Genomic DNA, 23,860 nt, shown 5'->3' with positions numbered 1-23,860 from the left:
CGATCGCCAGATTTCTGATCCTCAAAAAGGCGTGATACATGCCTGTTCGGCTTGGGAGGGACGTGATCTGCTATATAAGCAGGTGAGTTCCTGGATGCCATCAAGTAAGCACCTGATTATGAGAAAACTAACGCAGAGAAATTTCATCGATTGTTCGTATTTTTGGGTGCTGTCCTCCGGGAATCCATCCAAGAAGCTCCTTTGCATACGCGGCTGCTGTTGCAGCGGCATATCGTTGCCATTGATCATTCCTGTGAGAGTCGGCGTAGTCGCTTATCCCTTTGATGACGAGACAAGGGAAGCTATGCATGACGCCAGCCGCTACCGTATCAAAGCAGAAAATGTCTTCTCCGACGTCGCTTATTATCCTGTCTCGAGTAGCGGCGTCCTCAATTATAGTGTCCCCAGAAGCAATTATGCCGTAATGAATCCATGGGTCTTTGGCACCGCGTGCTTCGCGCTTAATCTCGTAGGCTGGATCACAGTTGGCGCATGTATAGCCTTCAACATGATCAAATGTTGCCTTGAAGAGCCGATCATTCTCAAACCCTTGGTGGATATACTTTGAGCCTTGAATTGGGGGCCGGTGTACTAGAGGAGTGATTGCCCACAACTGTACATTGTTTATCCACATTTCTTGAGAGTTATTGGAATCCTTGGTGAACTGACCTCATGCTCTGCCTGTAGAGCCGCCACCGCATGAAGTAGGACCAAGGGAGGCGTGTTCAGAATGCCACTGCGTTCCCATACCTGTCCTATTTTGGCCTTTCCAAGATCATATTGGATGACACCTCCCGTTCGTCCTTGAGGCTGGCTGACAACGACATCGCCGAGGCGGATATCCCGACCTTGATCAGGTCGAGCGACACCCGCCCCTAGGCCCACCAACAGGCCGATCTTTATATGAGGTAAAGATGAGAGGAACTTTGCCACCGTAACAGCGGCAGAACGAGTTCCAGGCACACCGGCAGGAAGTGAAGCTATGACGACGTTATGCCTTTCTATTCGGCCCCAAATGTATGAGTTTGTGTCGAACGGATGTTGCTCGAATTCTTCGGGTTCCTCGTAGCGCTCATCAAGCACAGCGAGGGCTGCGGCACGCTCGATGGGAAGAGCAGCAATCCAGCCAATTTGATAAGAGTCTACACTATTCATGGCCTTACCAGCTGTTGAGGGATGATGTATAGAACCTCTGGATGAAGCTAGAAATCAATATCGACCAGTATATATATCTCTCATCTTTCCCACATTTAAGCGCTGAGAGTCGCAGGGATGCGATAGCCGCGCACCCACGCATGCATGAGAAACAGTTTGGGATTGGCCTGGATGGTTAAGCTGATAAACAGATGTGATGCCACAATTAGATTCATGAGAGCCCGAAATCTGAATTTTTCGTCTCTTCTGAACGGTGCGCATCTACATGTTATGGGATTGGATAGGTTACGATGATGACCGTGTAAGTGCAAGTAGCCGCTGGAAGTTGGCGGGTATCAGCACAGATGCACAAGTCAACATTCATAGCCCGGCACTTGCAGACATATCAAATCTATTAATATTAATATTATTGTAACCATAGCATTCTATATCCTGATTAATTGCTGCATGCTCAATTGCAAGACTATTGTCGTCTTTCTGGAGTTTCCCTTGGTACTCGGACCATTCAATGTGGCTGTGTCACGTACTAACGTAATCAGCAATTTCCAACATCAACCACCGTCTCCGATGTGACGCGAATCGCTTCAATCTCACTCAAACATCTTTATCAACGACTCAATTCCCTTTAACAGAAATCCATTTCATTTTTTTCTTAGCAACTTTCTTACATACATGTGTAAACCGCCATAGAATCCCTCATATAACCACCATGGAAGCTCACGATAAAGTCATCGCATCCATATTATCCCGCGTCAAGCATTTCCATCAGCTGCAAAAGCCCTTTCGCATCTACCATGGCGCCACGAACAGCACGCGTCGCTCCCATCGCCGCTCAGACAACACAATCGACACCAGCCAGCTCAACCATGTGCTCTCCGTTGATGCCGCCGCCAAAACGGCCATTGTAGAGCCCAACGTGCCAATGGATCTTCTCGTGAGCGAGACGCTGCGTCACGGCCTAGTCGCGCCGGTCGTGATGGAACTCCCGGGAATCACAGTTGGAGGCGGCTTCTCGGGGACTTCGGGAGAGAGCAGCTCGTTCCGTTACGGCGCGTTTGACGCGAACATCAACTGGATCGAGATTGTGCTGCCCGACGGCGAGGTGGCGCGAGCGTCCAAGATGGAGCGTCAGGATTTGTTCTGGGGCGCGGCCTCGGCGTTTGGGACGCTGGGAGTGGTGACGCTGTTGGAGGTGCAGCTGAAGGAGGCGAAGAAGTATGTGAAGCTCGAGTATTCGTTGGCATCAGGAGCGGCAGACATGCTGGAGAAGGTCAAGGGGGCGTGTGCGGTGGAAGGGAATGACTATGTGGATGCCATTGTGTTTTCTATGGACACGGCAGTTGTTTGCACGGGGAGGTTGGCAGATGAGCTGCCACAGGGGATAAAACCAGTCGGATTTCTGGGTCGAAGCGATCCATGGTTCTATACCCGTGCCAAGGATGTTGTCAAGGAGCTCAGAAAGACGACGGCAAAGGGGGAAGAGGAGAAGCAAACGACAGTGACGGATTACATCCCCCTCGAGGACTACCTCTTCCGATACGACCGCGGTGGATTCTGGACTGCCGTGTATGCCTACCAGTACTTTATCACGCCGTTCAACAGGATCACCAGATACATCCTGGATCCCTTTATGCACGCTCGAGAAATGTACCGTGCCGTCCACAAGAGCGGCCTCGCCGATTACTACATGGTCCAAGACGTCGGCGTTCCGTATGACAAGGTTGTTGAATTCCAAGCCTGGCTGGACAAGGAGCTGAAAATCTACCCTCTCTGGATCTGTCCATTGCGCATCCGTCGTGATGATCCGGATTCAGGCCACGGCCTGCACTCGGAATTCGCGAACCCGGATGTCCCTGACCTAATGAATTTCGGTGTCTGGGGCGGTGTCAAGGGTACTCGCCAAGAAGTCATCGAGAAGAACCGCGCGCTGGAACGTAAAGTGCAGGAGTTGAATGGAAAGAAGTGGCTGTATGCTCACGCATATTATACCGAAGAGGAGTTTTGGGCACATTACGACAGGACGTCTTATGATGCCCTGAGGAAAAAGTACAAGGCCGAGTATCTGCCGAGTGTGTACGACAAGGTAAAGGTCGATGTGGAAGGTGAGGAGAGGGCGAGGAATGCGACGTGGAAGACAAGGTGCAAGGCCGGGTTCTGGGATCTTTGGCCGTTGGCGGGATTGAGAGGGTTCTATAGTGCGGTGAAAGGAGGTGATTATCTACTTCAAAAGAGTAAAGGGAAGAGGAACGAGGAGACCGTGAGAACTGAGACGGAGACGGAGACGGCGGCGAAGAGGGAGTGAGATGGACCTGCAAGGTTGTGAGAGAGGTGGGATATAAGATACCCAAGAAGATCAGAGTACAAGTACATAGACTGTTTTAGAAGACCAGGCTTACTAGAACTTGAAATGCGTATTTATTAATTTGTGTTGATGCATTAATGCGATAGCCATATACCCTTTGATCCATCCTCTCCACTATTCCTACAAACCAAATGAATGAAGCTTTTGTTTTTGGTGACCGTTGTTTGTCATTCTGACTTTGTTTTGATCCCGTTTCTCTTTCATTTGGGTGGCAACCCCGGGCACAGCAGACACACCTCCCTATCAGTCATGTCGAAAGCTTCCCATCTCCGTCTTTGTCCTCCCACTCATTTCGCCCATGGTCTTGTCACGCTGCTGCCTTGCCTCATCGGGATTCTTGACGATCCAGTTGTAGCCTATGAGAACGGCGAGGGCACCACCTCCAATGGCCATCCTAAAATGTTACTCCATTAGTTGACGCTGCCATTGTATATCAGGAGGGATTACGCAAAGACGTACCAATTACGCTTGAGAGCTTCAGGGCCGCCTGGATTTCGAGGTGGCGGCTGTTGGCCTCCAGGACCACCGAGATCATCTTTGCCTGAGCCAAAAGCGGTGGCCCGGACCGGAGCAGTAGTGCTAAATGGGGCAATCACGGAGCGGGAGGCAAACGCCGGACGGAGGACGGTGCGGAAGGCGACAATAGATCTTGCAGACATTGTTGATAGCTTGATTCGGGCTTGTGTTTATTAGATTGACAAGAATAGAATATTTGGTGTTTAGGACAAGAAACAAGAGGGTGTGCAGGAGCTGTGACAGTGTGCAAGAGGGGCTTTTTATCTTGAGTAAGTGCCTGGATGATCGATGACTTCAATGGGGTGGCGGTATGATGCGGGCATGACGCGCGGGCTGCAAAGAGAAGATGCGTGTCCCGCATTTGACAGCGACATTGGATTGGCATAGGCAATTAAGTAATTTGAGGAGAAACTATGGGGATTTCAAGCAAAGGGGTGATTGTGGCGGATGTTGGCGGTATAGGGGAGAGAGTTGGTTATTTTTGGCGTGTTGGTGGTGTGATGGATGGGGGATCTTTGGCTGATGGCATGCGGGAGGTGTGTTGTCAATCTGATAATTTTTGTGATAAAGTTATCTTTATTGGTAGAGATTTAGATGGTTCCGAGATGATTTACTCTGTAGATGTGATTGTATTAGATGAGAGTTGTTGATGCTCAGGTGAGTGCATTAGTTTTGGAAGGGATCATAGGAGATCACTATATCTGACGGTAAGATGAAAACAGTGCAATAGTGTACGAACAATGATAAGAATTTCCTCAGGCTTTTATTGTATCACAGGAGACATAGATATATATATCTCATCTATCGTTGTTAGTTGGCCACAGCTCTTGGTTGAAGTACCGGGTATTGTGCCCCGAGCATGCTCAACCCATCAAGCTCAACCAGCACCATTTCATCAGCGCCGAATAATCTCCCGCAGTAACTTATCTATTTCTGGCTATAGACTACCGGATTCAGCTCAAGTGAATCAATAAGCGATTCTCAACCACCATCTGCCAAATTACACGATCAACCAAATCACACGATCAAGCAGCCACTGAGACGAGGCGATAGCTCTTACATAGACGCATTGTCATGAAACAAACTCCGACACATAAGAAGCTTCACAATCTTCATTGTTTATTGTGGTACAATTTTTACCTACTCCTAGATGTATCTACAAGACTATCGATTTATGCAATGCCCGGCTCTAGTCTCTCTTCGCGGAAGGATCACAAACCATTAGCGCATCCTTCACACGTCAAATGCTCATTCTGGTCCAAATTCCACACCTCCACTGGGCAAAACCGAGCGCTAATGCCTCATGCATCAGTAAATAGCGAATCCTATTTCCCATGACGTGCCTCTATAAATCCCCCTTTGCTCCTCACCCATCAAGCCCTCAAATACAACACCTCAAGTCCATCCCCGGCTCGATATTGTATCACTTACCAAAATGGGCCAACAAGCATCCGCCCCCCGCAAAGGCGCCAAGCTCCGTGTCATCGGCGCCGGCATGCCCCGAACCGGAACGGCCTCCTTCAGCCGGGCCTTGGAAATCCTCCTCGACGGCCCGGTATATCACGGCGGCACTCAAGTCACACTTGGTCCAGAGCGAGATGTCAAGACCTGGATTGAACTGTTTTCACATTGGCCGGCCCAAGACGAAGCCACAGAAAAGGAGAATATAGAGCTCATCAGAAGCCAAACAGATGGCTTCGTCGCCATGACTGACAATCCGTGCCTCATCCTCGTTCCGGAGCTCATGAAGCTGTACCCGGAGGCATTGGTAATCTGCACACAGCGCGACGTTGATTCTTGGGAGAAGAGCATGGAGGCGGTTTCTAACGCTACGACCATGTGGTTCCTCCGCTTCGTCTTGTTTCCCCTGCCTACAATGCGCTATTTTGTTCGATTTATCGATTCAATGCGCCATGTATGGCTGTTTCGCTTTGGAGAGACTGAGCCGCCGACAAGAAAGTCATACAACCGACATGTCGAGTGGCTGAAAGAGATTGTGCCGCCCGAAAAGCTTGTCTTTATGGATGTCAAGGATGGATGGGAGCCATTGTGCAAAGCGCTGGACTTGCCAGTTCCCAAGGACGTGCCGTTTCCAAACATTAATGACAGCAAAGCGATTGATGAGTTGGCAAAGAGGCAGGTTCAGCGGGGGTTGACAAGATGGGCTGTCTTGTTGGCCGTTGGAGGAGCGTCTGTGGCTCTAGCTGTGAGAAAATGGATGTAACAATGTGATACATGTAGTAGGGTGGGATCAAGTTTACCCCCTTTTTCATCGTGGCCGTCTTATTAGATCGGGGTTGTCTTTATGTAGATAGACCGTCATTGGCTATAGGATAAACCGAGTTTACTTTGTCTAATCATAACTGCATTGATTGGATTAATTGAGGTTATATTGAATTTCAGGTATTGAGGCAGAGGATTGTGAAAGTTAACTGACAGGAGTAGAGTTTCCGAATGGTAAGGTCCAGCATCGTTCAAACATTAGAGGAAGCTATCAATGTATTTGAGATTGAATGATGATGAGACTGGTATTCATAATGTTTGGATGAATGTTTTTTATTCTTTATTCTGCAATCATTTTGTGTTGCTTCTTAGTATTGATGTTGCTGTGATTTTACCGGCGGCCAACCATCACCCACTGCGTGATCATGGAAACAGCTCGCAAGTTCAACAAAATGCCGATTACCACTGCACTCATTCGATATTGAGAGATGATTAAGGAAATTTGATGCCCTGTATAATATTGATTGCCGTATTTTCTTCTTCAATTGTATCACCTCTGAAGCGAGATTTCATCATAACAACAACTTGCCTTCTCATGAGACTCATATTCAATCATCAAGTAAAAGAGTTAAACAGGCCAATAAGAATCGTCAAAGCGGCACAACGGCATCTTCCCCAGATCCAATAATTCGCCAGCTTTCATCTTAGTCAGCCCAAAAACAATCGTTTTATTCCCGAACAATTCAATCTTACTCCTCCCCCCAGACCGTGGCGCGCCATAAATGCCGTCGGGTATTTTCCAGCCGCAAATCATTGCCCCGACGGAAGCTCCAGATGCCAATCAGAGGCGCTTCGAGACTCAGATGATGGCCATCACCGTTCGAATTCTATTGCTGCGGATGATTATTACCCGCCAGGCGTTTCCGTTATCCTGTCCCCCTTCCGTTGCTCAATGGACAGCCTCGGGGCTTTCCGCCCAATCTCAGCTCCATGTCTCCTAATTAGCGGAGATGGATCTCTCAGCCCGCCTTATCTCGACCTTTATATATCGCCATCAGCCGCAACAGCTGTAGACTTGTAACTCCATCATCTTTAATAATCACCGATCTCCTCTCCTCCAACCCGTTGTCACCGCCGTTGGACCAAATGGGCAATTCAAAGTCCGTCCTCCGATCCTCGTCACAGCCCTCGGGCGTTCGAAACGGCTTCGCCAAGACTTCTCAAAAACCCCAGATGGTTCAAAAGGCGCTGCAGGTCGTGGCAACGCCGCTGCCACCGCCATCCGTACCAGCTGGTCCGTTAACCTTGAGCGGCAAAGTCTTTGCAATCACAGGTGGCGCCAGCGGGATCGGTTTGGCGACTGCCCAGGTTCTGTCAAGACGAGGAGCAGTCGTATGCATCGCCGATGTAGATCCCGAAGCCATGAAGGCTGCCGAAGTCTACTTCACCTCACTGGAAGTGCCTCACATGATCACAAAGGTGGACGTTTCCAAGCGAAAGGAGGTCGACGCCTGGATCGAGTCGATTGTCAAGGAGCACGGCCGGCTGGACGGCGCAGCCAACGTAGCAGGAGTGATTGGAAAATACCACGGCGTGTCTCCCGTTTCAGAACTCGACGATGACGAGTGGGATAGGATTATTGGCGTGAACCTGACGGGCACCATGTACTGCATGAGGGCTGAGCTCAGGAATATGAACGATCGCGGATCCATCGTCAACGTTTCCTCGATTCACGGTCTGAAGGGTAATTTTGCCCTTTTCATGTGAAGTCTTTTGGTGTCTGTTAATGCTGACTGCGTGTTATTAGGCTTTGCTAGACATGGTGCATATGACGCAAGCAAGCACGGCATCGTCGGTTTGACACGAGCAGCCGCCCTCGAGAACGGAGAGCGCGAGATTCGCGTCAACAGCGTGGCTCCCGGCGCCATCTATACGCCCCTCATGCAAAAGAACTGGGACTTTTCAGGTCGACCAAAGGACGCCGCGTTTGATGATCCCACGGCCTTTCAGCGACAGGGCACAGCTGAGGAGACGGCAAATGTCATTGCTTTCCTGTTGGGTCCGGAGAGCACGTTTGTTAGCGGAAGCGTGTACAAGGTAGACGGAGCGTGGATTTGAAGGATTGGATTGACGCCATAGAGGGGGGAAATATGGCTTGCATTGTATTGCGGCGTTATCGTTGTATTTGTTTCGGGACCGGAGAGGCCTTTTGCTGTTGTTCGAGTATCAAGTTGCATGTCTGTCACATGCGTACATGTACAGAGCAAGGACACGCAGTTACATATGTACTTTCAACTTGTGTCTACATGTATTCATCAGGTTGTTCTAGAAGCAATCAAAGCACTACCTATACCTTGTTTTACCTAACTTGATATTTGGTTAAAGTGGTTGCAATACAGTAGTATGGTCTTTGTCTCATGCAATTCGGCCTAATTTACGTTTTCAATTGCATGGGTCGACTGTTGGGTATCGACTGACACGGCAATTGGAAGACCATCTCCGCCTCCGCCTCTGCCTCCATCTCATCTCCTCTTAGAATGTCTGCCTGGCCTTGTTCAGTCGTTCCCCGATGCTCCACAGGTGCATTAGCATCCCGTCCATGCACTTTTCGACTCTGAGTGCTAGTGCTCTTCAAGCCATGTCCAAACGGTGATGGATGTCAGGATCGGCGTCATGTGAATAACACAGCAACGGAGAGGAGACAAAGGGCCGCACTCCGGTTGGATAATTCTTCCGACGGAACAGAACCAACTGCAACGATTGGCCGAATTATGCCCCCAAATTGGCCGTTCACAGTAGCATCGCGCGGTTCCACCCTCTCCACAAACCTCCAACTATGGAAACCTGGGGAAACACGGCTATTCTTCTGGATCCCCGGCCAGTCCAGAGAAGAAAAAAACTATGACGGTGCCGGCATGAGGGAGAAAGCCCTGGCAGCTTTTGCTAGAAGCTTGCTAGCAAGAGTCTGCGCGAAACCAATTGGGGCAAAATGGCCAAGCCTCATGCCATTTAGCATCGACTTTCTCCCCGCATTCTGGGACGGCACGATACTACCAGTATTTGTACGAGTAGGCATATGATTGCGGACGGCATTTGTTTGCCTCTCTTCGTTCGTGTTTCATAAAAGGCACGGCTGTCCAAGTCCAGGCCGAGCTGATGCTGGGTCCCCCGCATAATAACCAGTCGCCAATCCGTCGGGTGCGTCCCCCCTGATCTCGTCTCTCCTCTCCTTGAAATCGAGCCCGGATATTTCAACAGTCTCCATCTTTAAGCCAAAGGTGGATTCCGCACGACAAAAAAACATGGCAGCCGAAGCCGACGGTCAACAACGGGATCGCCCTGAGCCTCTTGTCGCGTCATTGATGCACCGCAGCGAAACGCCAGACACGGAGCACGCCCGCCCACGCAAACGGACCCGTAGGGCTTGTGATAAGTGCAGCGCCTCGAGGACGCGATGTGATGGAGAATGGTAAGTCTGATGCTTGCGGCTGAAGCTCCTTATCGCGATATCTGGCTGAGATTTGTGCCCGCGTCTGCAGTCCTTGTCGCCGTTGTGAAGGTAAGCTAGCAGCTGTTTCTATTCCCACATTCCGTTTCCCCCCATTGGGGCTTCATCTTATCCCATCTCTGCCTCATTGTTTCACTTTCAAAGCTAGACGCATCTAACATGTTACCCTTTTCACTACTTTCAAAGACTACGGATACACCTGTCGTTACAATCGCGAAGTCAAGAAGCGAGGCCGGCTGCCAGCCTCGGCCACGGCCAGCAACCACAGCACCAACGGCGGCAGCATCAATGCCCGAAGAGACTCTTGGCCTCAATCACATCGACGAGGCAGCATTCGAAACGATTCAAACCTGGGCCGGGGCAGCAATGGCAATAGTAACAGCAACAGCAACAGCAACAGCAATGGCATCTCCCAGGCGTCCTGCTCATCTCCATCGGCCAGCATCAGCTCTAGCACCGTTGGACAGCATCCCTTTGCCGACCCGGTGGATGCAACGTCGGCCGGTCCCGAAAGTGTAACCTTGGATCGGCGGGATCAGGTTGCCGTACCTGACGCTCGCCAAGACATGCTGCATTCCATCAGTCAGCCTTACTCTCAAGGTCGAACTGCTCCTCCACTCAGCGTCCCGTCTCTCATCCAAGTCGGACTTCAACCGCCTCCTCCTCAGCGTTCTTCCATAGGCAATCCCTTGTCAGTCAGCGTGTTTGATGGACAGTTTGCTGACTCAGAGGTCGTCCTGTCTGATGAAAGCGCTGGCTATCCCTCGCCAGTTAACGGACGGCCCCATATCGAGGCTGGAAGTTCCCGCCAGCACAGGGGCTCCTTCAAATCGACTCACAGCCATGAACGAAACCGAGAGTCGTTTAGCACTGTTGCGACTGGCCACGATGCCGCGGGCCTCATGTTGGACTTCTTTCACAAGGCCCCAAACGAGGACTGCTGGTACAAGTTTCTTGAGCCAATCTTGCCATTCATCCGTAACATCATTCCCGCCTCTGTTGCGTGCGATCTGCTCGACATCTTCCTGACCGACCCGGGGAGCTCCTTGTTTCGTGTCGCATCTCCATACATCTTGACCAGAGTCTTTCGTAAAAAGTCTATTGTACATCCAACAAATCCCAGATATACCACGCCAGCGTTGTTGGCAACAATCCTCTGGTGTGTAGCACAGACTGCTGATGTCATGATGCTGCATGTCCCGGGCTCAAGGGCCAAGGTTGTCAACGATCTGTACGACCTGGCAACATCTCTAATATCCGAACGTGACCCCGATCGGTGGCGTCGAATCCATGGTGAGACGCACCACATTACCCCAAGAACAACTAGATGTTAACAGCATTCCTACTCTAGGTGGCCTCCGAGCAGAAAACGAGACACCGCATCCTCGGCTCCCCAATGCTCCAACCGTGCCGAAAACCACGGTGAATAACGAACCAGCTGGCGAGACTGACGATGTCCTGACCTTTATCCTCCTCTCCATTGCTGTCTCGGGCTCTGATTTCAAGTCGGACTGCTACAAATGGTGGTCCAAGGCAACGCGGCTGGCCTTTTCGCTGGGTCTACACCGAGAGGATGAGCAATGTGCCGGACCTGTGACGCCGTGCGCAAACCCCCTTTGCTCATGCAAAAAGGATCAAGATGGCAGCATATATAACCTGGAGCTACGGGAAGAGCGCCGAAGAGTCTTTTGGCTTCTATACGCCCTAGATCGCCATCTGGCCTTGTCTTTCAACTCGGCTCTGACGATACCTGACTCTTATTGCGAAGTTTACTGTAAGTTTACAATATCATGCCCCCAACTTTTTGAGTGACCGTTGCTCATTCTGCCCTCAGCCCCATTGCCTGAAGCTGTTTGGGAAAACCTCGATACAATCCCCCCTAGCGAAATCCCCGCTCGAAGGATCGGACCGCCAACGACTGCCTCTGGGTCTGCCTTTTTTGAATACTTTTTGCCGCTCATGGCGATACTGGGCGACATCATAGAAGTCCACCACAGGCGCCGTCATCCAAGACTGGGAGATCTCGACGACTCGCACTCTGTAGCCGTGATTCAGGAACTCCTTTCCACCTACGAGCTCAGCCTTGCCGCTCTTTCGCCAGAGAGCAATGATAACAACACCATGCCTTTGCCTATCCACACCCCAAAGGGCATTGTCGCCGGAATGCCTTCGAGGCCATCCATCTCGCACCAGCACCAGCCCTCTGCAGCTCCATACAACGCAAGCGATCCTTCCAAGATGCGGCTGGCGAAGGCCTATAGCGCTCACATTCTACACGTGTTGCATGTGCTTCTACACGGCAAATGGGATGCTATATCTATGTTGGACGACGGCGACGATTGGATCACGTCCAAGAGATTTAACGAGTGCGCGTCTCACGCCATTTCCGCATCACAATCGGTCTCGACCATCTTGACCATTGATCCAGAGTTAACATTCATGTCCTATCTTTTTGGCATATATCTGCTCCAGGGAAGCTTCATCCTTCTCCTATTCGCGGACAGGATGCCGCAATTAGGTCCTAACGAGTCGGTGGCACAAGCCTGCGAGAACATTATCCGAGCTCATGAGGTGTGCGTTGTGACGCTGAGTACAGAGTTCCAGGTATGGAGAGCTTTCATGAATTCCAACCAACCAGAAATGATGCTAACTTCTACACAGAAAAACTTCCGTACGGTCCTACGATCCACTCTATACAGCGTTCAGGGCGCGGGAACTACGAATTGGGATGAGCATCGCTCACGACGCAGAGCTCTGTCCTTGTACAGGTGGACAAAGGGAGCCAAGGGGCTAGCATTGTAGTGATGGAAAGCCACAGGGATGATGATCACTCTGCATCCAATGACCGTATACAGAAGTTGACATGTGATGAAATGCTTCCAACAGAAGCTTTCCCCAATTGATACCCAAATTATGCTTGATTCATAGTCTCGGCCGAATCCTTTACAATTTACATCATGCCGTGAGGGGTCCCCCCCTGAGATCAATTCAGCCGAGAAACAAGGAGATTTTATCCTTTCGGACTGTGCTCGTTCCGCTGCATTAGCAGGGAAATTTTTGCCTCACCTGCATGAGCAAAACCTGGGGTAGATGCGGGGGAAGAAAATCTCTAGATTGTTGGAGTAAAATGCTTGGATGGCGCCACCGAACGGAGGAGGCTTCTCAGGGCGTGTGACAGCTATCGTGGGGGGTCTCAATGCCGACGGTTATTTGATGACTTGATATATACAACTGATGTATATTCCCCCTTAGTTGAGATATAGAGCGATATTGAAGTCGGAACTGAGGTAAAAGGAACTGGTATGTTTCATTATAGATCGGGATGTTTCGGCTTGCATCAGTGATGACTTGGTTTCATCGTAATTTTGAACATATCGGGCCTATTCTTGTCGAAGCATGAATGCCCAGTGCAACCAGACCCCATAATATTAGGGCGAAATGATGCTAGGAAAACATTCGTATTTTTTTAGAGTTGTATTGAAGAATAGGCCGAGGTATGGTCCCTATTTGGTACAAGGACAGGACGTTATCACTAATCATCCGTGACCCAACAGCTGATTGTGATGGGGGTGGAAAGTGGGTTGCATTGCAGATAGTCTGTGATCGATTTCTCGGCGCTTCTTTTTTCTCTCGGTAGTTCATTTTGGACATAGGTAGTATTAATTCAGGAGAATAGACTGTTATTGCATTTTGCATGGGGAACGGAATGTTGCTGCCTAAATTGCTGGATAAATGTGCCATGATGGTCTTCAATAATAATATTATTAAGTGGAATAATCTTGAATTCAAGAATTTGCCTAGCACTAAAACTAGAATACGGAGGACCCTAATATTTAGCAGCTAGAAACACCATACGCAATGCAAACAGAAATGGGAGGTCGAGACGTGCATATTCACAGCATTTTTAACCCCTCTCAAGGCCGGGGAACAGTTTTCATGATGGACCAAGCTCTAATGTCTTATAGAACATAGAGGTTAGACCAATCAGAATCAAGTAGGCAACTTCACAGCATTTTTAACTCACCCCAAGGCCTGGGGAAAAGTTTCCTTGATGGCACCGAGTTGGCTCCAATTTCTTGCAGAGCATAGAGGATAAACCAATCGGATTCCAGGAGGGACTCAAACTTCACAGCATTTTTAGGCCTCCTCAAAGCTCGAGGGAAAATCTCCTTGATGGATCAGAACCTCACGGATCTTGCCTTCACAGCAGTTTTAACTCCATCCAAGACTCAAGGAAGAGCGTGATACTGCTTGTAGTAACCCGTAAACTTGGCTGGCAGCCAACCTGGTGCTCAACGCTCGGCACCGGAGAAAAATTAATGCACAGCCAAACAGGCGCCCCACTCCCAGCAACGCCGAAATGCCAGCTGCCAACAATTTGAACTTGATCGCCTCATCCATCCAACGGTGCCGTGACGCAATTGCTTCAGCGAGGGCACCGATACAACCGTCAACATGGTGTTGCAAGATCTCGGGCGCCGCATCAATGCGGCCGTTTCAAACCTCACGCGAGAGCAGAATCTCGACGAAAAGGTACGACGCAATGCATCTGCCCCGCGCTCTCGGACGGCAAAAGTGCAGAACCACTGACTGACCGCGGCTTCAGGCATTCGATTCCATGCTCAAGGAGATTTGCGCCGCCCTTCTCGAGGCCGATGTCAATGTTCGACTCGTCGGCCAACTCCGGAAATCGATTCGCAGCACCGTCAACTTCAAGGAACTGCCTCCTGCCGTCAACAAGAAGCGTCTGATCCAAAAGGCCGTTTTCGACGAACTGGTCAAACTCGTCGACCCCCATGCCGAGCCCTTCAAGCCCAAGAAGGGCAAATCGAATGTCATCATGTTTGTCGGTCTGCAGGGTGCCGGTAAGACGACGACGTGTACAAAGCTGGCGCGACACTACCAGACAAGAGGCCTGCGGGCGTGTTTGGTTTGTGCCGATACGTTCCGTGCTGGTGCTTTTGATCAGCTGAAGCAGAACGCGACCAAGGCCAAGATTCCGTACTACGGCTCGCTTACAGAGACGGACCCTGCTGCCGTTGCTCGGGCTGGTGTTGAGCAGTTCAAGAAGGAAAAGTTCGACGTCATCATTGTCGATACCTCGGGTCGACACAGACAGGAATCTGCCCTGTTCCAGGAGATGATTGACATTCAGGCGGCAGTGAACCCCGACGAGACCATCATGGTGCTGGACGCCTCAATAGGTCAACAAGCCGAGGCCCAGGCCAAAGCCTTCAAGGAGGCCGCCGACTTTGGAGCAATCATCATCACCAAGACAGATGGCCACGCCCACGGTGGTGGTGCCATTTCCGCCGTCGCCGCTACGCACACGCCGATTGTATTCATCGGTACTGGAGAGCACATGCTGGATCTGGAGAGATTCGAGCCTCAGCGATTCGTCCAGAAGCTGCTGGGAATGGGCGACATGGCCGGACTGGTTGAGCACGTGCAGAGCCTCAACTTGAACCAGAAGGATACCATGAAACATCTGCAGGAGGGTATCTTTACGGTGCGAGATTTACGAGACCAGCTGTCCAACATCATGAAGATGGGACCACTATCGAAAATGGCTGGTATGATTCCTGGCATGAGCGGCCTTATGCAGGGCATGGACGACGAGGAGGGAGGCGCAAAGCTCAAGCGCATGATCTACATCTGCGACTCCATGACAGACAAAGAGCTCGATTCTGATGGCAAAATCTTGATCGACGAGCCAACCCGCATGACACGTATTGCTCGAGGATCGGGCACGTCGGTGCGCGAGGTGGAAGATCTCCTGACACAGCAGCGGATGATGGCTGGCATGGCTAAGAAGATGGGCGGCAACATGAAGAACATGCAGAGGGCACAGCAAGCCATGTCGGGTGCAAACAAGGCCCAGCAGATGGCTGCCATGCAGAAGCGACTACAGAGCATGGGTGGTGCCGGTGGTGCTGGAGGCATGCCGGATATGGGATCATTAATGAAGATGCTTGGCGGCGGCGGCATGCCTGGTGGAATGGACATGCAGGCAATGATGCGACAGATGGGCATGGGCGGTGGCATGCCGGGCATGCCTGGGATGCCTGGTATGCCAGGAGGAGGAGGAGGCCGCGGACGAAGGTGATAGGAGAGCGCTTGTGTGGCCGTGTCGGGTGTTTGCTTTCATTGTATCTTTGTTTCGGAGCTCCGGTAGGTTGGGCAAGTTTATGGATGACGGCTGGTTGCTAGAGCTCATGTGCATAGGTATCGGCGTTTGGGCAGTGATGAAATGATTGAACGGCGGCTGCGAGGGAAGAAGCGAGATGTCAAGTCACACAGCGTTGGCCTCTTTCTGTCAGCGATCATGGACGCTTGCTTTTGCTTTCTTCGAGGTCGTCGTCATGAGGATATACCAAAGAAAACTATTTAATGCTGATGCCTGTTTGATGTGTGTGCTTTGAATCTCATCAACTTATACCTACTTATACAGAGCAGAGTTGTTGGTGTTTTGTCTGGCTTAGTCAACCTGCAGCACAAGCTCGTGACCCCGCACGCCTTAAATCCTGGAACTCGCGATAAGCCCACTTTTGGAATCCATCCAAACTACGACGGCTCCGGAACTAAGAAATCGCCCCACCGATCCCAAGCTCTACGGATAGCTTACAAGCTAGGAAGAAGATCAGAGTGTCGTTGCAAATGTCGTCGCGAGGAAGAGGAAGAGGCGGGTATCAAGATCGTGGAGGATCGAGAGGAGGAGGTGGAGGAGGAGGAGGAGGTTACAGAGGCGGCGGGGGTCGAGGAGGAGGAGGGGGAGATCGAGGGGGAGGTTCCTTTAGAGGAGGAGGAGGAGGAGGAGGAGGAGGAGATCGAGGAGGAGGAGGATCCTTTAGAGGCGGGAGAGGTGGAGGACCGCCTCAAGTATTCTCGTGAGTTTCAACATTCTCATTATACGCCACAATCATGGGACCATAGCCACTCATCACAGCGGCCACCACAGCGTTCCTGGCGGAGTCCCCGCCCCCGACAAGACCGTCACCAAAACGGAAGATGCTCTCATGGCTCCGGCCAAATCAGTCGATCTAAGCTCGCTCGGCCTAAGCGATGTTCTCCCTCGTCGGCCAGCATACGGTGCCAAAGGGGCCGAGGTTACTCTGTGGGCAAACTACGTCTCCTTGACCGCATCGTCCAAGCTGGTCTTGTACCGATATGAGATTTCCGTCACCCCGGCCGCGGCTGGGAAGAAGCTGACGCAGGTTGTTCGCCTGCTGTTGGAGGCGCCGGAGCTGGCCGAGTATAAACATGACCTTGTGAGCGACTTCAGGACAATTATGCTCAGCCGACAGAAATTTAGCGATCAGACCATCAACATCGCGTATCGATCCATTGGAGAAGACGAACCAAAGGAGAATGGCCTTCAGTATCAGGTCGAGCTTCGGCTTATCAACACTTTGGCCACCTCCGAGTTGATACAATACCTCACGTCGACGAACCCGTCTGCCCAGTATGACGAAAAGCTCCCCCTCATCCAGGCCCTCAACATCTTCCTCAATCACTACGCCAAGTCGGCTGACAACCTCGTCTCCTTGGGGTCATCCAGCGGATCATCCAAAACATTTGCTATAGGTCAGCTGTCCGACACCTGGGACCTTGGAAACTGCCTCACGGCTATACGCGGCTTCTTTGCCAGTGTCCGTGCAGCTACAGCTCGTGTGCTTGTCAACATCAACGTGAGCCAGGCTGCATTCTTCCAAGAGGGCCCGCTGGATCAATTCATTCTCCGCCTAGGCACTCAGGGTGGACTGTACAAGTTGCAGGCACTCATCAAAGGGATTCGGGTCAAGGTTACTCACCTACAAGATAGGCTAAACAAACGTGGTAAGCCCGTTTCGCGAGTCAAGACTATATGGTGCTTGGCAAATAAAAACGATGGGCAAGGCCTTCAGAACCCTCCTCGAGTGAAGGCTTTTGGAGCTGGGCCAAAGGATGTCGAGTTTTGGCTCACAGAGGACTTGAAAGATAAAAAGAAGCCGGGTGGGAAAGGCGCCAAATCTCAGGGGGGGCAGTACATCTCTGTCTATGACTTCTTCGCTAAAAGTGAGCCTCCCACCCTGCCACGCTTATTTGTTCATCCACCATTCGCTAACATCATCATAGAGTATAAAATCCATATCCAAGATACTAGACTGCCTGTCATCAATGTCGGCGATAGGGAGAATCCCAATTACTTCCCGCTCCAGGTTTGCTATGTGCTGCCTGGCCAGCCGTGCAATAGCATGCTCAGCGCGTCCCAGGCTCAGCAAATGATCAGGTTCGCCGTTCGTAAGCCGTTCGACAACGCTACGTCTATTGTGACAAAGGGACTGAAGACTGCGGGCCTGTCCTCTGAAACAAATCCATTACTGGTGAGCTCCTGCTGCAATTCTGACATGATGAAACGAATGGCTCGCTTACTCATTCCTCTCAGGCACAATTTGGAATCGACATTTCTCAGAACCTCATTACCGTTTCGGGCCGCATTATCGCCAGCCCAAAAGTTACATACGGCCAGAACCGACAAATTCCCACGTTTGGGGGCAGCTGGAACATGTTACCAAGGGACTCTCCGAGCCTCAAATTCACCAACGCCAGTACTATGCAGAAGTGGTCTTGTGTCTACATTGAGATGCCCAACGATTATCCACACGCCCAGACATTCACCAGTGCAGGCCTGACCGAAATCTTGCGCAGCTTCCATGCTGTACTGGGTGATACCGGCATCGCTGCCAGCCCGCCGCTTCAACCGTTTCAACGACTTCAACTTGATAATAACGACGACCCTCAACTCGAGGCGCTGATGAAACGTGCCGCATCGTCGCTGCAGCTGCTCTTTGTCATCCTGCCCGCAACCCCCATTCCGCTGTACAATCGCGTCAAATATCTTGGCGATGTGAAATATGGCATCCATACTGTCTGCAGCGTGGGCACCAAGATTTCCAACCCCAAGGGCCAAGACCAGTATCTTCGCAATCTCGCGCTCAAGTTTAACCTAAAGCTGGGCGGCAACAACCATCTCGTCGATCCCACGCACTTGGGATTCATTACGGAGAACAAAACTATGATTGTTGGCATCGACGTCACTCATCCGACGTCCGGAAACAAGCAGGCTCCCAGTATAGCCAGTATGGTCGCTAGCATTGACCAAAAGCTCGGTCAATGGCCGGGCATCCTCAGTATCCAGCCGAAAAGTCGTCAGGAGATGGTTGCGGATCTCACCGAAATGCTAAAATCGCGCCTACGTCTGTGGCGCCAGAAGGGCAAGCATTCAGAGTTTCCGGAAAACATTATTGTATACCGTGACGGTGTCTCGGAGGGGCAGTATCAGCCGGTATTAGACCAAGAGCTCCCGTTGCTACGAGCCGCCTGCAAAGAGCTCTACCCGGCACCAGACCAAAAGAAAGGCCTGCCACGCATGACTGTGGCCGTCGTCGGCAAACGCCACCATACTCGCTTCTACCCGACTTCAATCGCCGACGCGGACAAGGGGGGAAACACCAAGGCTGGTACTGTGGTTGATCGGGGCGTCACAGAAGCGCGCAATTGGGACTTTTACCTCCAGGCGCACACGGCACTGCAGGGGACGGCCAGGCCAGCGCATTACTATGTTGTGCTGGATGAGATCTTTCGCCCACGATACGCGAAGACACCTGGGAAGAACATAGCAGATGAGTTCCAGGATCTGACGCAGAGTATGTGCTATGCATTTGGCCGGGCCACCAAGGCCGTCAGCTACTGCGCTCCGGCATACTATGCGGATGTCTTGTGCGAGCGGTCGCGGTGCTATCTCAGCTCTTTATTTGAGTCACCATCCAATTCAGCAACGCCGTCGATGGTAGAGGGCGCTGCAGGCGGTGTTGACGCTGGTTCATTGAAGCAGGAGGTGCAGGTCCATGAGAGGCTCAAGGATAGCATGTTTTACATCTGAAAGGGATTGCAGATTGCTAGTTGGAAAGGGACGGACTGTGTTTGGAAATTTCCTGGGCGGAATTGGATATCATAGCTTGTTCTACCATGCCACAAATAGCAGATTGGATTCAAGATATTTTTGGATTACCTAGTTGATGATCAAGTGTCGATTGGAGGAACAATTGGGGTGAGTTCGGTGAGTTCGGTGAGACGACAGCCGGTCGGTGAAGCAGCCCGAAAGTGGATGGCGGGTCGAAATCTCGATGACCATGACCAGCGATGACGTTTTGATTGGGCTTCTCGCAACCCCCACTCGGAACAAAGGTGCCGGCCAAACAACGTTACTGCCAAGCTTGTTGCACGTATGACGCTATTCACGGCTGTGGCCTCTGTGATTTGCGGGAGCGGACAGGGGGGAACAAGCCAAGGGCAGGACAGGGCAGCGGGATGGCGACGGGCCAGGGCTTTCCAGGGCTTGTCAGGGCCACTGGAACGGGTGGCGATGACGGAGGGAAAAGCTGTGGTTGACGTCAGGGAGGTGACGATCCTGGGTTGTTGGTGGTTTTGGGCGCATGTTTGTTGGAAGGAGTGTATCATGATGATGAGTTTTGGGTTTGGGTGCTGTGTTGGTGTTGGTGCTGGTGCTGGTGCTGGGAGATAAAGGGAGGTGCCGCTGCGTTGACTTCCACCCGGACTTGGCTTCTTCTGCTCACCTCTCATCGCTTGATTCATACCTATCTTTGTCATTGGGGGATTACTCACAAGTCCTCGGCCATGGCTCTCTTTGGAAACAGAGCTCGCGCTCCTGCGGGACAGGCCCCAGCTCCGGCAGCCAACACTGCGGCTACGCCGACGACGACGACAAAACGGAGAGGATTCGGATTCGGCCGTGGTGGAGGCTTCGGCCGTGGTCGCCAACATGCCCCGTATGCGATGCACTCGCGTCCCAGCTTTGGACAATGGCTCAGAGTCACTTGGTTGGACATCTTGACCATGGTGGCTATGGGAGCCATCGGCCTCGGTGTAAGTCGAGCTTCTACAACAGATGCAAACAAGTAACAAAGCTGACCCGACGTCTTACTTAGGTCTACGAAGCCAAACCTGCCCCGACGCGTTCGTTCCCCGTCACCTTTTCCGATGGAGAAATCGTCTGGCCTGAGTTCGGCTACCCTCTTCGAAAGGAGATTGTCCCCATCTGGCTGGCGGCCTTCCTCGCATCCATCATCCCCATCTTCATCATCCTCGTCATGCAGATCCGCATCCGCTCATTCTGGGATGTCAACAACGGTGTCATTGGTCTCTTGTACTCCCTCATCTGCGCAGCCGTGTTCCAAGTGTTCTGCAAGTGGCTCATCGGAGGCCTTCGCCCGCACTTCCTCGACGTGTGCAAGCCGGATCTGAGCCGCGTCACAACTTCCGGACTAGACAGAACCGGATACCAGCAGATCTACTTCACGCGCGACATTTGCACCGGAGACCCAGACCAGATTGACGACAGCTTGGAGTCGTTCCCCAGCGGCCACACCACCGCGGCTTTCGCAGGCTTCGTCTACCTCTCCCTGTACCTCAACGCGAAGCTCAAGGTATTCGCAAACTACCACCCGGCCATGTGGAAGCTCATCGCCGTCTACGCTCCCATCCTCGGCGCGGTCCTCATCGGCGGTGCGCTCACTATTGACGAGTTCCACAACTGGTACGACGTCGTCGCCGGCGCCATCATCGGAACCGTTATGGCCTTTTCCGCATACCGTATGTTGTACGCATCCATCTGGGACTGGCGCTTCAACCACATCCCCCTGAACCGCGGCGTGGCGTTTCCGTATACCGTGGGCAATGGCGACTTGTTCGATTCGACTTTTACCAGGCGTGTGGGATGGGGCACGGAGAGCTTTGCTGGTGGCACGACGAACGGTGTTGGCAACGGATATGGTCACCATCATACCAAGCATGAGCATGGATACAACAACGGTGCTGGATATACCAATGGCGCTGGATATACCAACGGTGCAGGACATACTAATGGCGCTGGATACACTAATGGTGTTGGACCGGCGGGCAACGGAGAGTATGCGAACCCGACGATGCCTCGACGGGCCGTTGGACACCCTCCGGAGCAGATGGTGTAAGATGTTGACATGGGAGTTTTAAGTCACTCACTCTGTCAATGTCTCTTCCTTGAGAAACGTTTCTTTTCCTTTGTACTGGATGAGAGATTGAAAACTTGGGCGTGTTGTGGTGTTGTTGGTGTCATTGCATCTGGATATGCTTAATGAGGAATGATGCTAATGAGGGAGTGGCTTTTCTTTACGGTTAATGGTTTATAATACCCGCAGTTATAATTAGTGTACAATTCTTTTGTTTGGAAAGCAGTCTTATCAATACTCTTGATTCGGTTATTTTGTGTTGTGCAAAGTGTTGACCATTGACTCGTCTCATTCGATGCTCATTCCAGGATATTCTCAACATTATCGTTTCTGCATTCCAATCTCATCTCACATAATTCAATCCCACCAAGAACAGACCCCTGACACATGCCAAAATAGCCAAAAGCGACAAAGACACCACAAGCCGGAGCTCCACCGGCCCCCGGTTCTCGGCCCCATTCAACGATGGAAATTCCAACCGTCACACAAAAAAGAGAAGCATCTAGAAAACCATTCAGGCTATACCAAATAGCCCTACAAAAACGGCTTATGTGATGGCAGAATAAATTTAAAAAAAAAAAAAAAAAGACAAAGACAAAGACAAGCCACCGGTCCGGAGGGCTAAGCAGCCCGCAGTGGGGGGAGATTTGTTCCCCGAGTCTGGAAGCTGGGCTCAGCTAATAGTATGGATTTCAGCTACTACTGCTAGTAGGTAGTAAATAGTAAGAGTCAGAGGCAAACTCGCCGAGCTACATCCGGATGACTCTTTTTTTTTTCCTGCTCCAATTGGTTTTTGTTCTTTTAAACCAGCGCCGGCGTCGAACTTTGTTTTTCAACTTCTCTTCCTCTTTCTTTCTCTTTAACTGCTCAATTGAATTGAAAAAGGCTGTCTGTTTAGCTGTGTTGCCCGTTCTGCAGTGCTTGACGTAGCTCGTCATCGTTAGCAAATCTCGACTCAACTCGGGATTCTCTCTGCGATATCGCTCTCGCCCAAACAGCAAATCTTGCGCTTCAACGCCCCCGATACAATCCATCGCGATGGCTTCCTCCGGCCACATCCTCACCCTCAGCTGCCCCGACAAGCCCGGCATCGTCCACGCCGTCACGGGCATCTTCGCCGCCAAGGGCCACAACGTGCTGGACCTGCAGCAGTTCTCCGACCCCGTCACCAACAAGTTCTTCATGCGCGTGCACTTTGGCCCTGCCCCGAACGTTGCCGATGCTTCGTCGACTGAGCACCTCGAGCCCGACTTCCAGGCCCTCGCCACCGAGTACAGCATGACGTACAACTTCCGACCTCTGAAGCGCCGCACCCGCGTGCTCATCATGGTGTCCAAGATCGGCCACTGCCTCAACGACCTGCTGTTCCGCATGAAGACTGGCCAGCTGCTCATCGAGGTGCCCATCATTGTGTCCAACCACCCCGACTTTGAGGCCCTGGCCAAGAGCTACGGCATCGAGTTCCACCACCTGCCCGTGTCCAAGGACACCAAGCTGGAGCAGGAGGCCGCAGTGCTGGAGCTGATCAAGCAGCACAACATTGAGCTGGTTGTCCTGGCCCGATACATGCAGGTGCTGTCGCCCAAGCTGTGCGAGGAAATGTCCGGAAAGATTATCAACAGTCAGTCGAACCCAGTCGCATTGCCCCATTCCCATGCCCGTATGCTAACGCAGTGATCAACAGTCCACCACAGCTTCTTGCCCAGCTTCATCGGCGCGAAGCCCTACCACCAGGCTTTTGACCGCGGAGTCAAGATTATCGGCGCCACGGCGCACATTGTCACGGCCGATCTCGACGAGGGCCCCATTATCGAGCAGCGAGTCACCCGAGTCGATCACAGCATGGACCCGAAGAAGCTGTCGGAGGAGGGATCCACGGTCGAGACGCAGGTGCTGGCGGCAGCCGTTCGCTGGTATGCCGAGGGAAGAGTGTTTTTGAACGGACACAAGACGGTTGTGTTTTGAATATGATGAATTCATGAGGGAAAAAAAAGCGACACGACAGAAAGTGTAAGCGTATATATCTGGCGATGCATTAGCATCCGTACA

At 51.6% G+C, this 23,860-nt stretch overlaps 9 protein-coding genes across 9 annotated transcripts; 7 read left to right on the top strand and 2 right to left on the bottom strand.

The window, feature by feature from the left end:
• Window positions 1-127: 127 nt before the first annotated feature.
• Window positions 128-1,155, bottom strand: Triagg1_1716 (uncharacterized protein; the record flags this gene model as incomplete). The annotated part of the gene is made up of 2 exons (XM_062895817.1): window positions 128-613; window positions 670-1,155. 2 exons carry the CDS (start codon window positions 1,153-1,155, stop codon window positions 128-130), a joined length of 972 nt encoding a protein of 323 aa, XP_062759255.1.
• Window positions 1,156-1,864: 709 nt separating this feature from the next.
• Window positions 1,865-3,457, top strand: Triagg1_1715 (uncharacterized protein; the record flags this gene model as incomplete). The annotated part of the gene is made up of 1 exon (XM_062895816.1): window positions 1,865-3,457. The coding sequence occupies one exon, from the start codon at window positions 1,865-1,867 to the stop codon at window positions 3,455-3,457; it is 1,593 nt and encodes a 530-aa protein (XP_062759254.1).
• Window positions 3,458-3,760: 303 nt separating this feature from the next.
• Window positions 3,761-4,176, bottom strand: Triagg1_1714 (uncharacterized protein; the record flags this gene model as incomplete). The annotated part of the gene is made up of 2 exons (XM_062895815.1): window positions 3,761-3,911; window positions 3,977-4,176. The coding sequence occupies 2 exons, from the start codon at window positions 4,174-4,176 to the stop codon at window positions 3,761-3,763; spliced, it is 351 nt and encodes a 116-aa protein (XP_062759253.1).
• A 1,292-nt stretch (window positions 4,177-5,468) lies between these two features.
• On the top strand, window positions 5,469-6,257 carry Triagg1_1713 (uncharacterized protein; the record flags this gene model as incomplete). Its single annotated transcript, XM_062895814.1, has 1 exon — window positions 5,469-6,257. One exon carries the CDS (start codon window positions 5,469-5,471, stop codon window positions 6,255-6,257), a length of 789 nt encoding a protein of 262 aa, XP_062759252.1.
• A 1,145-nt stretch (window positions 6,258-7,402) lies between these two features.
• Triagg1_1712 (uncharacterized protein) lies at window positions 7,403-8,374 on the top strand (the record flags this gene model as incomplete). The annotated part of the gene is made up of 2 exons (XM_062895813.1): window positions 7,403-8,000; window positions 8,064-8,374. 2 exons carry the CDS (start codon window positions 7,403-7,405, stop codon window positions 8,372-8,374), a joined length of 909 nt encoding a protein of 302 aa, XP_062759251.1.
• A 1,184-nt stretch (window positions 8,375-9,558) lies between these two features.
• Window positions 9,559-12,566, top strand: Triagg1_1711 (transcriptional regulator family: Fungal Specific TF; the record flags this gene model as incomplete). The annotated part of the gene is made up of 5 exons (XM_062895812.1): window positions 9,559-9,673; window positions 9,951-11,057; window positions 11,116-11,538; window positions 11,599-12,368; window positions 12,426-12,566. The coding sequence occupies 5 exons, from the start codon at window positions 9,559-9,561 to the stop codon at window positions 12,564-12,566; spliced, it is 2,556 nt and encodes an 851-aa protein (XP_062759250.1).
• Window positions 12,567-14,219: 1,653 nt separating this feature from the next.
• On the top strand, window positions 14,220-19,686 carry Triagg1_1710 (uncharacterized protein; the record flags this gene model as incomplete). Its single annotated transcript, XM_062895811.1, has 6 exons — window positions 14,220-14,297; window positions 14,371-15,832; window positions 16,247-16,651; window positions 16,698-17,819; window positions 17,880-18,127; window positions 18,190-19,686. The coding sequence occupies 6 exons, from the start codon at window positions 14,220-14,222 to the stop codon at window positions 19,684-19,686; spliced, it is 4,812 nt and encodes a 1,603-aa protein (XP_062759249.1).
• A 755-nt stretch (window positions 19,687-20,441) lies between these two features.
• On the top strand, window positions 20,442-21,793 carry Triagg1_1709 (uncharacterized protein; the record flags this gene model as incomplete). Its single annotated transcript, XM_062895809.1, has 2 exons — window positions 20,442-20,690; window positions 20,753-21,793. 2 exons carry the CDS (start codon window positions 20,442-20,444, stop codon window positions 21,791-21,793), a joined length of 1,290 nt encoding a protein of 429 aa, XP_062759248.1.
• A 1,056-nt stretch (window positions 21,794-22,849) lies between these two features.
• Window positions 22,850-23,776, top strand: Triagg1_1708 (uncharacterized protein; the record flags this gene model as incomplete). Its single annotated transcript, XM_062895808.1, has 2 exons — window positions 22,850-23,432; window positions 23,496-23,776. The coding sequence occupies 2 exons, from the start codon at window positions 22,850-22,852 to the stop codon at window positions 23,774-23,776; spliced, it is 864 nt and encodes a 287-aa protein (XP_062759247.1).
• Between the last annotated feature and the right edge of the window lie 84 nt (window positions 23,777-23,860).

The sequence above is a fragment of the Trichoderma aggressivum genome (assembly GCF_033847375.1).
Source record: "Trichoderma aggressivum f. europaeum strain CBS 100526 chromosome Unknown scaffold_004, whole genome shotgun sequence".
Lineage (NCBI taxonomy): Eukaryota > Fungi > Ascomycota > Sordariomycetes > Hypocreales > Hypocreaceae > Trichoderma > Trichoderma aggressivum.
Note: the sequence above shows the minus strand (reverse complement) of the source record. Positions and strands in the feature narration are given on the sequence as shown.